We start from the raw sequence: 13,743 nt of genomic DNA on the forward strand, positions 1-13,743 counted from the left end.
TGCATGTAGTACTTTTTAGGAACTCTATATGTCTCTGTCATTGTGTCCGTTTTTTTTTTTTTTTTTTGAGGGCCAGTGACTCCAGTTAATTTCTAACGGAAGAGCTGATTACTTCCTACATCCTTTGATCCTTATCAGTTCCAAAATGAGACTTCAACTCTCTGCCTCTGTTTATCTTTTTGGAAAAGGCACTGGAGCAAGCTCAGGAAGTTCAGACGGGCTTGTGGCTTTTACAACAGGCCCTCAACTTACTACGGACGTCGATGACAAACACGGAGCTACACAACCACATAGACAACAGCGTCAGAAACCTGCTCAGCATAAACGCTGTGCTGCGAAGTCTCAACATTCAGGTGAGTTGGTGTGTTTCAGGGACGAATTCAGGCACACATGTTTACCAGCTGTGCATTTGAGAAAACCAACAACTTCTAAAATTTATTTAAACACAGTTTTCAATGCAAAAAATGAGGATAAAGCATGCAAAAGTTTGAATACTGATTAGCGTTTTGTTGAAAGCTTCTTCAGTCATTTTAGAAAGGAGCAGGTGATGCAACAAACCTACTCCTTACAATTTATCTCAACAATCAGCAGCCATGGGCTCCAATAAGCACCTGCCTGGTGGATGAAGACCTCCCCACCCTTTCAGAACAGCAATAATTTGCTCACGATTTGGGTTTGCATTGCATGGATTCAATCAAGAGTCAGCAAAATGTACAAGTATTAATTTAGTAATGTGCTTCTTGCACCTGGACTCACAGACTTGGTTTGATTTTGTTTTCCCCCTGAGTATTTTAGTTTAGCCTTACATCCCTTTCCGAATCCTTTAATTTCATCCAAAGCTTCTGGTTTGGCCGAGTGCTGCAGTTGCTGATGACTTTCACATCACCCTTCATTAATACCCCTGAGGAGATCACTGCAACAAGTTTTCTCTTTTTCGAGTCATAAGTTGCAAAGCAGTCTGGACATAATGCATCCCTTCGCCAGACTTGAATCTAGCCTTTCTGTGTCTCAGTATCGTTTTATGTGCTGGATAAAGCAGAACAGAAATACGATCTGAGTCCTTCAGATGGTACTTTGTAACCCTCTTTAATGTCAGTGTACACCCAGTCCAAGGAACAGTTGTGAACAATGAGTTGTAATAATTACACTCTTGCTCCACCACTTGTTGTTGATGTTAATCAAAGTTGACCTCCTCAGATCCTGCTGGAGCGTTCTGCATTTCTGTTTGGACGGAAGGATGTTTGGATGTCAGCTTTATTGCAGAGTCAGAGATGTTGCTTTGGAGCCAAGTTTTAGTCAAAACAAAAACACAGCTGTCTCTATTAATGTTGTCTGTGTAATTACAGCCATAAATAATCGACAATTCGTTTGCTACTTCTCATATTTTGGGGGGCATCTCAGGTCTCACTAGAGGAGGTATTACCCATGTCTATGTCTTTTATTTCTAGGGTTTTATGTGTCAGGTCACAATGAAAATGTTCTCCCTGATTCTTCAAACTGTAATTGTTCGAACAGCCTTCTGCTGAAACTAAGATAAATACTGCTGATCCACAGAATCTGGTCTCATCTTTGGGGAAAATTGGAAAAAGACACAAGAGGTTAAATTGATCATTTATCAGGTTTTTCACTTAAACTAGCTCATTGTTTTTGTCTGTTAGTATCAAAGATCTAGTAAATCTTTGATTCTGAATGGTCAAAAGTTCAAATCAAGCACATGTAAAGCAAAGGAGGTCCATGTACTACACATTAGAAATGGATTTAAAAGGTTACATCTGCTTTTCCAAACCATACAGGGCGTCTGATGACGGTCCAAATGTTAGGGAAATAGCTGACAGGACAATCGAGAGGGGGGGAAAGATTATGAAGTGGAATTTACAAGCCATGAGAGGTCCACTAGATAATAAGTGTGAGGCTGGAGGCAGCAGCCAGCAAAGTAAATGCCACACAAGGTTGCAGAATGACCCACATATGCAGTAAATTGATGAAGCTGGAGGGAGAAGCTCTGTGCTAAATCATACAATCATAAGAAGGAAAACAATCCACCCTCTTTCAGTTCTTGGGTTTCACAAACCGGACATAATAAACATTTGTTTGGTCTTAACCGGGTTCTAAAATGGTTCAAATCTAACCTCAAGTGTACAAAAACAGACCCCACCATCATTTGTTATCATTTATTGAATCAAAATTAAACCAAAGCAGAAAAGCATGTAGAACTTCCTTTAGCAGCAAAGAAAAACCTCGAGGAGGCATTTTCTGTCAGACTTTATCAGTGTCTCAACATGGTTGTAGGGGAAATTTGGCCCACTCTCCTTTACAGCAGAGCTTAATTTCATCGAGGTTTGCAGACGTTTGATTCTGGACATCTCTCTTAATGTCCCACCACAGCATGTCCATCAGGTTGGGGTTCTGCTGCACCTCTTGGTTCTTTTCTGCTGAGCCGTTCTGTTGTAGATTGTTGTTGCATGATGACCCAGTCTGGTCCAAGCTTCAGCTGTCGGACAGATGGCCTCATGTTTGACTCTGTTTATGGGTGACTCAATGAATGCAAGGTGCCCAGGTCTTGTGGCTGCAAAACATGCCCAAACCATCATCCCTCCACCACCGTACTTCACAGTTGGTATGAGGTGTTTGTGCTGATATCCTGTGCTTGGTGCTGTGCCTTATGGTTAAACCTCTCTATTTTGGTCTCATCTGTCCAAAGGACATTGTTCCAAAAGTCACGAGGCTCATTCAGATGAAACTTTACTTGCTGAAGTCGTTCTGCCACGTTGTTGAAAAGAGGCTTTTTCCTTGAAAGCCTTCCAGGCAAACCATTCTTGTTTAGTCTTTTTCTAATTGTCCTGTCATGAACTCTCACAGTAACATGCTGAGACCCGTAGAGTCGAAGATGCAGCTCTTGAGCTTGTTGCCCAGTCTGACTTTGGGGGGGAATATGATTGGACTTTTAGTCCTGGGAAGATTGACAGCTGTCTTAAATGTTTTCAGCTTGTGAATAATTTTTACCTCTTTAAAATATTGGACTCTAAATTGTTTGGAAAGGAACTTTAACCCTTCCCTTGTCTAAAGTAACTCCTGATGTCTTCCCTCCTTGGCGTTGAACACTTCAGGCCAGATTGGAATCATTTTACAACCTGGTAATAGCCAGGTTTTATTATAACCTGGTACGTAAAACCTTAGGACTGAAAGAGGGTGGATTTTTTTGTTCCTGTTAGAGCTCAGCCATATTTATTTAATAATTTCTTAAGAGAGAATAATGACGCTTTCTTGGGGAACTGCAGTCGAGGGAAATCATGAGACATGCTTTGAAACTGTAAGCCTTTTCATGAAGATGCTGTAAGTACTGCTACCACTGTGCACGCTTGTTCTTCGATTGCATGTTGTGACAATACAACCTTTGAAGTCAATCTAGTTTGAGCCGAGCGCTCGTAGATCAACAAACCGAATGAACTGTCTGTATGTGGACTCGTGCATAATGTCACCGCGTTTCCTTGTATTCTCTTCCAGGAATATACTCCACCAGCCAGTGCGGCGGGACTCCAGGGAACGTGGCAGGTGTCCTCGGCAGCGGAACTGCTTCAGGTTCACGTCAACTTCCTGCGAGGGAAAGTGCACCTCCTCCTCATGGACGCGCAGGCTTGTCGGCAAAACGTCAGCTGATCGGCTGAATGGCCTACTTCCTCGGGCAAAAGTAACTTGTGTTTCCAAAGGCTCGTGGAGGAGCGTGACACTGTTGACCCACATGATGGCTGCCGGATGCAGTGTGGGAAGAGTCCCCCCCCCCCCCCCCCCCCCCCCCACGGTTCCAGGGAAGGCTGTGGATGGACGGGAGATGACTGCACCTTGGAACGTAGACGTGTCTCGTGGACGTGTTGAAGCACACAGTGACCAAAACGATGCCTTTGGAAAGCACTGCTCCAATAGCTGTTCTACGGGCACGCTCTTGCACTTTCTGCGTGGATGTACTTGTGTGAGTGAGTTGATTGTGTTTGTTTTCAAGGGGTTTGACCCCCCCCCCCACACTCATCTTTCTATATTGAAACACCAAGAAAATATTGATTGCAACTGAAAATCTGAAGACTGTGAGGCGAGGGTTTTCATTCTACATGTCTTTACTAGTTTTCAACTATGCCTCATAGAAATAATATTCTTGTCTTTTGGAACTGTAGGTATTCTATTATTTTAAGTTGTGTAATAACTATTTATACAGATTTTCTACTTTCAGGCTCTAGTCTTTAGTTACAGTTTAATGTTCACTTTTTGTACCACTGAACATTTGCACACATGCAAGGATACTCTCATGATTTATAATGTCAAGCTGCTCTTCCTTTTTTTTTTTGTTTAAAGTGCTTATTTGGACATCTGTGTTACACTTACTCCAAGAACAGAGGCCTTAAGTGCTGATTCTAGTTTCATTTGTAGCTGTGGAGGGTTACATGAGAACGGCGAGCCTGTTATCTGTGTTGTAGTTTCTGTCTGACCCCAACACTCATCCCGTCTCGGAAAAATTTACAATTAACATCCTGTGGTGCCGTGATTGCAAATAGTTTTCCAGAACCTGACGTTAGCACTGCTTTTTCCCTTCCTCCGCCGCTCATCACCAAACAGAAAACAGGCAGACTTCTCGTCCTGGGAACTTTTTAAAAAGATGCTCGACTCTTTTACGTTCATTAAGTGTCCGATCTTGTTGTTTTCAGTGTTTTTATATTTTGCTATGCGAGCGCAAGATGTTTTTGAGGATGTTTGTCCGTTTTCTTTCCTGTTTTTTTGTATTGTTTTGTTCCGTTGCTGCAAAAGTTTCACTATTTAAATACAAAAATATTGTGCTTGGATAAAGAAAGGATGGATGGAAACAACAACGGGAAGTTTGTTCATTTTGTCCTTTATTTCTGTCACTAAGAGCCGTTGGGTTGAAAAAACAAACATCTACAGAGCAAACAGTTAATGCATGCTGTTATCCAGTCTTTTTTTCTGCCATGTTTGCAGAAATTATGTTCAAAGAAATATACAATCCCAGCTGCAGAAAAGTTGGGACTTTGTCTAAAATGTAAATAAACACAGAATGCAAACATTTGCAAATCTCATAAACCCTTATTTTGATCACAGTGGAACATAGTAAACATATCAACTGTTGAAAATAAGAAATTGTACCATTTCCAGGAAAAATTTAAGTAATTTTGAATTTTATGGTAGCAAAATGTTGTAAGTTAGTGTATAAATTAAACAGCTGGAGGAGCTTTTTGCAACTATCTGCCAACAAGTCAGAGAGAGGAGTGGGTATAAAAGAGGAGAATTTTAGAGAGGCTGGATCTCTCAGACGAGCAGGGGTTCACCAGTCTGTGTCTAAAAATAATGGACCAATTTTAGAATAATGTTCCTCAACAGTAAATCTAGAGATCATAATATCCTCAAAAGATTTCAATGAAATCTCTGAAGTCAAAGCGCAAGGTGGAAAGTCAATTTTGGATGTTTGTATCTTGGGGCCCTCAGGGGCCACTGCTTTAAAAACGGGTCTGGTTCTGTTCTGGACATCACTGCACGGGCTCAGCTCATTTAAAACGGACCGAGGCGAAAAGAACTGTTCTGTGGCCAGAAACCTCAGACGCCACGTCCTCCGCACTAAAGAGACCATCCAGTCTGTTAACGGCGCACAGTTCAAAACCCTGCCTCTCTGATGGTATAGGGGTGCATCTGTGCCTCTGCATTGGACAAAATACACATCATGAATGCAAAACAGGTTTTAAAACAACGCGTTCCCGTCCAGCAAAGAAGACTCAGGATTGCTAAACAGCGAGAATCCTCCATCAGACAAGAATGGGACAACATTCCCTCTAAAACCTCCAGCAGCTGCTCTCCTCAGGTCTTAGACGTTTACAGACTGTTGTTAAACGAAGACAGGACGCTTCACAGATGTAAAGATGACCCTGTTTAAACATTTTTGAGATGTGTTGCTGCCATAAAATCCAAAATTCCATTTTTTCTAAGAAAAAGGGTACAATTTCTTAATTTTAATATATGTTAATTGAGTTCCATTGTGAATAACATATGGGTTTATGAGATTTTGAAATCATTGCATTGTTTTTATTTACATTTTAGTTAATGGCCCAACTTCTTTGGAACTGGGGTTGTAGATTGAAGCTATTTTATTTGTTTTTCTTTGAAATCAAATACATAATCTTCAAACATATCGGTTCTGACTAAACAAACACCAAAAAACAACCTTAAAGAATCCAATAAACAAATACATGCATTTGTTTATGTGATGACCCATATCTGAACCCTACACTGTAAACAGGTTGAGAATACTTTGTTGGTAAATGCTGCCGTTGAAGTTTGCCTGCTGAGAGATAACATCTGGGTACAATCACAGGAGCGAAACACTGAACTCTAGTGGACATTAAGCGCAACAGCACCCACTGCAAACACAATCAGAAGATTCATGTTTGTTTTCTCCTTGTTCAAGGACATGCAAGCTACTGGGCACTGAAAGCAAACACAACCGTAGCTGAACGTGTGGAACAAATACACACATTAACAAATGTTAGATGTTCGAGGTTCACCTGGTGAAGACGAGAATGCAAAAACAACTCATGGCAAAAACAAAAGCTTCCCATTAGGGAGGATTCCAAAATAGTTCACTAGTGAACACAAGAAATTTCAAAACCTTCATTATGAAGCTTCTACATGCTGTGATCATGGGTTCTTACATAAAAGACCTTTTTTTGGGGTCTATAGGTTTATTATAACAAAAACAACCAAAATAAAAGACAACAAGGACTCAAAATTTCTGCAGGATACACAGGAAACACCTCGGTTTGGGTCACTGAGGGTCAGGGTAGAAAACTTTGATATGAATGGCTGAATTGTTACGAGTACGTGTCATCGGCTCCCCGGCCTCATCGGGATCTTCGGGCTCCAAGTCGTCCACGAGCTCCACCGTGGAGGTGTTGGCGGCCAGCTGCAGCGCTCCCTGACTACTGGCCTGCAGCTGAAGGGCTATGTTGATGGCCCTGTTTATGGCGAGACCCAGGCCGTGCACGCAGATCTCCCTGTGACCTCCGCCCTCCAGGAGCTTCTGACAGCGCGCCAGCTGAGCCCGGAAGTCGGTTTTCATGTTAACGTAGACGTCGTTCCGCCTCTTCGGAAGTTTCCGGGGCAGGCGCTTCCTCAGGGTGTACTCCACCGGATCCATCTCGACAGCCGGGGAGCTGGACTCGGTGTGCGCTGGGTTAATCTGGGGAACGGAGGACATCCCAGGGTTTCGTGGCTCGGTCATGTTTCTCAGCGTCTCTGTGGATCTTTGATAAAGGCCACGAAGAGAAAGCTGCTGGAAAAAAATGAATAAAACTTAGATTAATTACAACAGCCCACATTAATCTGCTTTAAAAACACACATTTTGAATTTATTGTCTGATCTCTAAATTTTGAGAAATCTTTGAAGGGTGATCAAAATCTCAGAAAGCATCTTTAAATTAGATATTGTTCAAGTGCACAAAAATCATAGGTTTGTTATGATGTAGGACACAAAACAGAGCCTTTTAACCTCTCCGAGGCAACATAGTTAAAATAAAATAACACCAGTAAAATATCACAAGGTTAATGAGGCTTATTATCTCATCATCTAAGGTCTCACGTGCATGCTGGCTCGGATGATTTTTTGCACAGAGGAATGTCAATATTCGAACCGAAAATAAGCACGATGATTATCTCAGTCGTGGCTGATAAAAACCAGAGAAGAAAAACGACTAAACATAATGAAAGCGTCAACATTTCGAGCTCTTCTTCCATAAATCATCCAATTTAGGAAATACTTACCTATAGGAAGCAGATATAAGTCCCAAAGTTGCTTTAATTCGCCGCTGACATGTTTTTATTCCACACGGAAAACCAAACCGGAAGTTGTTTTCGCTGCGCGGTGTTCTGCCGAAAAACGTCCCCCGTGTCGTGAAGGGAGCCCGGCTCGAAACAGCGAATTTGAAGTCAGTTTAATTCATTATTGCGGTAGATAAAAATCAAAAGTGATTACAGAAACGTGCATTTGTTTACTACTGTTATAAACACAATTATGCATTAATGTCAATACATTAATGTTTATACACGTAGGCAAATCGGGGCGCATTTTGTGGTAAACTGTCTGTCAGGACCCCTGGAAAATCTTTTACCCAACGACGTATATTATGCGTGATCGCTTTTACCTCTGTTTAAATTTGAGAGCGTAATTCTAGGATTTACATCAATATAGCCTGTTACTATACTGTACAGGCTGTAGTTTAGATAAATAGTGTGAATTGTGTAGCCATAACTATTGCCTGATCAAAAATAGCACAGTGTAGTCTGGCAGCCTAGTTTGCTATAAGCTACTTTTTATATCCTAACAAAACACTTTAGATAACTATGTCATTTTGGGCACTAAAAGCACGAGTCAGTTCGTCACTTTTTACTTTTATTTAAATTTTGTGCGAAAACAAGCGCCTCGAAATGCTTTTCCTGTGACGAGAGTGCAATTTTCGGCACAACACCGGAAGTACTATTGCTAATGCGGAACTGTTTTCCGAGTGAGGGCACCGCAGGGAACGTTGTTGCCGTTGCACCGGAGGACTATCGGATAAGTATCACCGAACTTCGGGAATTAATTAGTAAAAAATAAACCCAAAATAACAAAGAAACAGTTTGTAAGAATGGATAAAAATATATTAAATGTAGGACTGGATGAACATATTGACTGGGGTGGCAGTGGAGCAGAAAAGGGGATTCCTCAGGAGACTGATACTTTATTAAAAAATGTACACACTGGTCTTCCTGATCCACTTTCTGCTCCCGTTAAATGCTCACTGATAAAAGGAGATTATCTCTACTTTCATTATGGCTGCGATGGACAAGATGACAGAGGTTGGGGGTGCGGGTACCGGACTATCCAAACCATGGCCTCCTGGATTTACTGTAACTGCTCCCCTTTTAAGAACCACAACAAACCTGCACCGAGCCTCCCGGAGATCCAGCGAGCCCTGGTTGCCATGGGAGACAAGCCAGCCTCCTTCCGGGGCTCCAGGGAGTGGATAGGAACATTTGAAGCCTCCCTGGTGCTGGACAGTTTCTGCGACGTGCCCTGCAAGGTGGTGCACGTCCGAGGTGGAGGGGCAGAGCTGGAGCAGGTCGCAGTGGAGGAGCTTCATCAGCACTTTGACAAACACGGGTCTCCTGCTATGATGGGGGGAGACAGGGACAGCTCCTCTAAGGGTATATTAGGGGTGTGCACCGGGGACAAGGGCAGCTACTTACTGATTGTTGATCCTCACTACTACGGCTGCAAAGTGGAGAAGACGGAGCTGCAGAGGAGAGGGTGGGTGGCGTGGAAACGAGTGTCATCTCTGGACCAGTCTTCATTTTATAATCTGTGTTTGCCTCAAACTGCTAAAAGAAGACTATGACAGAACCATCTGTGCTTCTAGCGTCTTACTGGGACAAATAAACTCCATTTCATAAAGTCATTATACGCTGAAAGTTTTAAAATGAGCTTTGGTGCCATCTAGTGGACAAAGTTTGAACATATCAAGTCTACGTTTATCATTAAATGCTTTTTTTAAATGACATAAGACTGTTTTTTATTTATTCTCACTATAATTTGAAAATACAAGCAGCTTTTCAACATTAAAATTACATTTTTATCCTGACATTAGTAATAAAAAACAGTTTCAAACTTCCTCTTTCAACATACTGAGTCAATGTTGAATCAGTTTAAAACACAGATTGTTAACTTTTAAGCAAATATTCTTTGACCTTGTGTTCTCAAACATAAAAACTTTTAATTTTTAAAAATGTGACCCACCTTCATGGCCTGGCCTTCAGTTAAAGTTTATTTACTGTAGCCTATGTCTAGTCAGACGTTTAGCAAGTTTTGTTTGTTGTTGGATTTGTGAAATTTTTAATATGCCTTTGGCTTATCTTGTTGATTTCAGTGTTCATTTGATTTGATGTGTTCAGTGCTGCAGTCTGGTAATCCTGAGGCTGTTTGTTTGATAACAATTAGGACATTCATGTGTCGCAAATAAATCAAGATTCCTTCAGCTCAGAATGAACTTTTTTACAGAACAGTTAGTGAAAGATGACTGTAGGTCAGAGGTCACGGAAAAGGGCTGCTTCTTCATGCTACAGATTTTACTTTGATATCTTGCCATATTTTCTTAAAACCTGTGAAAATGTTTTAAATCTGCAACCGAGCTTGAAAAACATCTGTGCAGTTATCATAACGATCAGACCATTTCCTGTAAATGGCTATATTTCCTGTAAACAAAAGCTTGAATCCAATAGTGAAAGTGATTTTAGCAGATTTTAAAAGGGAGTTTCCTCTTCAACCCAGCAGCTCTGCAAACATAGTTTAGGCTGGTCTCATTCAGACAACATCATTGTTGTAAAAACTACAAATGGAGAAAGATCGATGAGAGCATTTGTCCTCGAGAAGATTGTCTGCAAAGGTAGGCTGTTTATGCTGTTATTTTTTGTCCTGTCTTGTCTTTTTTAGCTCTTTATTGTTTGTACATTAAGGATGTTAGTCTGAGTGACTAACATTCAATATACTGTCAAAAAAATCCATGACTCCTAGTTTCTCCTGCTGTTTTTTTAAATTTCAGTTTCAAACTTAAATTTTTTAATGTAAGTTTTGTGAGTTTTAAAGGGTGGGTACGAGGGTACACAAATATCTTAAATGATGCAGTGAAGGAATGTTGTTGATAAAGTTCTGAAACATTCGTCTCTTATGACTTTCAGAGAGAAGCTGACTGTCGATCAGCATTAGTGAGGCTTTTAGGTCGGCACTTCACCAACAATGGAGGTACACAGCTGCTCTGTAAATGTTCTAAATAAAATAAAAAGATTATATTTATTCTGAGATCGGTAAACATGTTTGTATGAGATTCTTACTTTTTTTTTTTACTCTTTTATCAAAAGGGAAACAGTGATGAAGATTCATTTGTTGAGTTCTACTGTGAGGAAGTAGAGGAGAACCTGTCAACATGTCCTGCCTGTCAGACTGATACAGGTGGGAAAGATCAGAGTTAATGCTTTGTTTCAGCAGATATCCAGAATATTACATTTATGAGCTGCTTTATTATTTATTAACATTTGTTCAGTTTTTATGTTTGTTTCTACAGCTGCTTGCCATCATGTGACAACATCCGTGTTTAATGTCAGAACTGAGTTTGTGACTCAGCCTCTGGACACTCCTGTTGGTGAGGTGGAGATCCACACTGTGATCAACTGCAAAGAGGCAGAAAATATACACATAACAAGAAAAACAGACAACCTAACACAGAGCAACCAGGATCCAAGAATGGAAAACCTCCAGGCTCCTGAAGAAATGCAGCACGACAAAACAAGTAAGCTTGTTGAGACACCTGCACAAACGCAAATAAACTGTTAAATAACAAATAAAAGGAAAGTAATTAAAATATTTTTACCTGGAGAACTTGTTCTCTGAGTCAGACCATGATAGAGGCTTTTTTTTTCTTCCCACACATTAGGGTTGGACAATAAGGTTTTCTATTCATATTCAAAAATAGCAACAGTCACTTTGATCGCTGTCCTTAAAAAAATCTCAGCAAATTTAATCCCAGATGTAAGTAAATAAGTTTAAATTACAGTTTCATTTGAGTATGAAGGAAATACTCTTAAATACTGTAAACTTTTGCTGACTTCCCTGCCGTGTAGTGGTGTTATTTCTCTGTAGTGACACCTACTGTTTGGAATGGGAACTAAAGGAAGCTTCTGAAGCGCATTTCAACTTGCTCGCTTTGCTTCCATGGTGTGGCGTCTTTATTGATAGATTGCTTCAAAACGTTGACGTGGTTCAGTTCGAACGCTGCCAACTAAACACGGCTAACTAACATAAGATGTTATTTGTTTCTGAAGTGGTAAATGCTTTGATAAAAGTTTGATAATCAACATATGTTTATGTTTGCATTTCTTTAAATACACTGCTGTAAAGACACAATGTGCACTGTAATAATAATTAATAGTTGCTGTTCATATAATTCTTTTCCATGACTCTGGTCAATATGTCCTTAGTTGAAAGTGGGATGTAGTGCGTATGGTTGTCCTCCCAGTGGGACGTGCCCGGAACACCTCACCAAGGAGGCGTCCAGAAGGCATCCCAATCAGATGCCCGAGCCACCTCAACTGGCTCCTCTTGACGTGGAGGAGCAGCGGCTCTACTCTGAGTCCCTCCGGGATGACAGAGCTTCACACCCTATCTCACCCAGACACCCTGCGGAGGAAACTAATTTCAGCCGCTTGTATTTGCGATCTCGCTCTTTCGGTCACTACCCAAAGCTCGTGACCATAGATGAGGGTAGGAACATAGATCGACCGGTAAATCGAGAGCTTTGTCTTTTGACTCAGCTCTCTCTCCACCACGACAGATCGGTACAGTGGCCGCTTCACTGCAGACGCTGCACCAATCCGCCTGTCGATCTCCCGCTCCATTTTTCCCTCATTTGTGAACAAGACCCTGAGATACTTAAACTCCTCCACTTGGGGAAGGACATCTTCCCCGACCCGGAGAAGGCACTTTACCCTTTTCCGGCTCAAGACCATGGCCTCGGATTTGGAGGCACTGATCCTCATCCCGGCTGTTTCACTCTCTGCTGCGAACCGCTCCAACGAAAGCCGTAGATCACGGTCTGATGAAGCCAATAGGACCACATCATCTGCAAAAAGCAGAGATGCACCAAAACGGATCCTCTCGACACCTTGGCTGCGCCTAGAAATTCTGTCCATAAATGTTATGAACAGAATCTGTGACAAAGGGCAACCTTGGCGGAGTCCAACTCTCACCGGAAACGAGTCCGACTTACTGCCGGCAATGCANGACCAAGCTCTGACACCGGTCGTACAGGGACCTAACAGCCCGTATCAAAGGGCCTGGTACACCATACTCCCGGAGCACCCCCCACAAGATTCCCCGAGGGACACGGTCGAACGCCTTCTCCAAGTCCACAAAACACATGTAGACTGGTTGGGCAAACTCCCATGCACCCTCAAGGACCCTGCTAAGAGTATAGAGCTGGTCCAGTGTTCCACGACGAGGACGAAAACCATACTGCTTTTCCTGAATTTGAGGTTCGACTATCCGACAAACCCTCCTCTCCAGAACCCCCCAATAGTCCTTACCAGGGAGGCTTAAGAGTGTGATCCCTCTAGTTGGAACACACTCTTCGGTCGCCCTTTTTGAATAAGGGGACCACCACCCCGGTCTGCCAATCCAGGGGAACTGCCCTCGATGTCCACGCACTATTGCAGAGTTGCGTTAACCAACACAACCCTACAACATCCAGAGCCCTAAGGAACTCTGGATGAATCTCGGAGCCTTGCCACAGAGGAGCTTTTTTACCACTGCAGTGACCTCAGAACCAGAGATTGGAGAGCCTGACCCAAAGTCCCCAGGCTCCGCCTTCTCACTGGAAGACGTGCCGGTAGGATTAAGGAGGTCTTCGAAGTATTCCGCCCACCGACCCACGACATCCCGAGTCGTGGTCAGCAGCACACCACCCCCACTATAAACAGTGTTGGTGCTGCACTGCTTTCCCCTCCTGAGACACCGTATGGTGGACCAGAATTTCCTCGAAGCCATGTGGAAGTCTTTCTCCATGGCCTCTCCAAACTCCTCCCATGCCCGAGTTTTTGCCTCAGCGACCACCCGAGCTGCATGCCGCTTGGACTGCCGGTACCTGTCGGCTGCTTCTGGAGTCCCGC

The 13,743-nt window shown here is 42.4% G+C and overlaps 4 protein-coding genes across 6 annotated transcripts in view; 3 read left to right on the forward strand and 1 right to left on the reverse strand.

Annotated features, from left to right (window-relative positions):
• The window catches only part of epoa (erythropoietin a), an 11,259-nt gene extending 7,473 nt beyond the window's left edge, over nucleotides 1-3,786 (forward strand). For both annotated transcript variants that reach the window (XM_037976602.1, XM_037976603.1), the window contains exons 4-5: nucleotides 189-353; nucleotides 3,505-3,786. In XM_037976602.1, the coding sequence (XP_037832530.1) occupies nucleotides 189-353; nucleotides 3,505-3,657 (318 nt within the window). In that variant the 3' untranslated portion in view covers nucleotides 3,658-3,786. The remainder of the gene's footprint in view (nucleotides 1-188; nucleotides 354-3,504) is intronic.
• A 1,077-nt stretch (nucleotides 3,787-4,863) lies between these two features.
• Nucleotides 4,864-7,955, reverse strand: pop7 (POP7 homolog, ribonuclease P/MRP subunit). Of its 2 annotated transcripts, none has more exons than XM_017404665.3 (2): nucleotides 7,813-7,955; nucleotides 4,864-7,321 (listed from the first exon to the last, which is right to left on the reverse strand). In XM_017404665.3, exon 2 carries the CDS (start codon nucleotides 7,271-7,273, stop codon nucleotides 6,818-6,820), a length of 456 nt encoding a protein of 151 aa, XP_017260154.1. In that variant the 5' UTR covers nucleotides 7,274-7,321; nucleotides 7,813-7,955; the 3' UTR covers nucleotides 4,864-6,817. The 2 variants fall into 2 exon arrangements, with proteins under 2 accessions (XP_017260154.1, XP_017260153.1); XM_017404664.3 differs by having other exon boundaries at nucleotides 4,864-7,324; nucleotides 7,813-7,954.
• A 467-nt stretch (nucleotides 7,956-8,422) lies between these two features.
• Nucleotides 8,423-9,585, forward strand: ufsp1 (UFM1-specific peptidase 1 (non-functional)). Its single transcript, XM_037976601.1, has one exon. The coding sequence runs from the start codon at nucleotides 8,676-8,678 to the stop codon at nucleotides 9,423-9,425; it is 750 nt and encodes a 249-aa protein (XP_037832529.1). The 5' UTR covers nucleotides 8,423-8,675; the 3' UTR covers nucleotides 9,426-9,585.
• An 890-nt stretch (nucleotides 9,586-10,475) lies between these two features.
• Nucleotides 10,476-12,362, forward strand: LOC108229011 (UFM1-specific peptidase 1 (non-functional)). Its single transcript, XM_025003387.2, has 3 exons — nucleotides 10,476-10,825; nucleotides 10,942-11,032; nucleotides 11,124-12,362. The coding sequence occupies exons 1-3, from the start codon at nucleotides 10,820-10,822 to the stop codon at nucleotides 11,411-11,413; spliced, it is 387 nt and encodes a 128-aa protein (XP_024859155.2). The 5' UTR covers nucleotides 10,476-10,819; the 3' UTR covers nucleotides 11,414-12,362.
• The last annotated feature ends 1,381 nt before the right edge of the window (nucleotides 12,363-13,743 follow it).

This window comes from Kryptolebias marmoratus, linkage group LG7 (genome assembly GCF_001649575.2).
Source record: "Kryptolebias marmoratus isolate JLee-2015 linkage group LG7, ASM164957v2, whole genome shotgun sequence".
Taxonomy (NCBI): domain Eukaryota; kingdom Metazoa; phylum Chordata; class Actinopteri; order Cyprinodontiformes; family Rivulidae; genus Kryptolebias; species Kryptolebias marmoratus.

What these genes read in the sequence shown, in the direction of transcription:
- pop7 (XM_017404665.3), bottom strand. Translation starts at nt 7,273, where the DNA reads ATGACCGAGCCACGAAACCCTGGGATGTCCTCCGTTCCCCAGATTAAC.
- ufsp1 (XM_037976601.1), top strand. Translation starts at nt 8,676, where the DNA reads ATGGATAAAAATATATTAAATGTAGGACTGGATGAACATATTGACTGG.
- LOC108229011 (XM_025003387.2), top strand. An exon ending in TGCCTGTCAGACTGATACAG is followed by an intron (nt 11,033 to 11,123) that starts GTGGGAAAGATC and finishes ACATTTGTTCAG; the next exon opens with TTTTTATGTTTGTTTCTACA.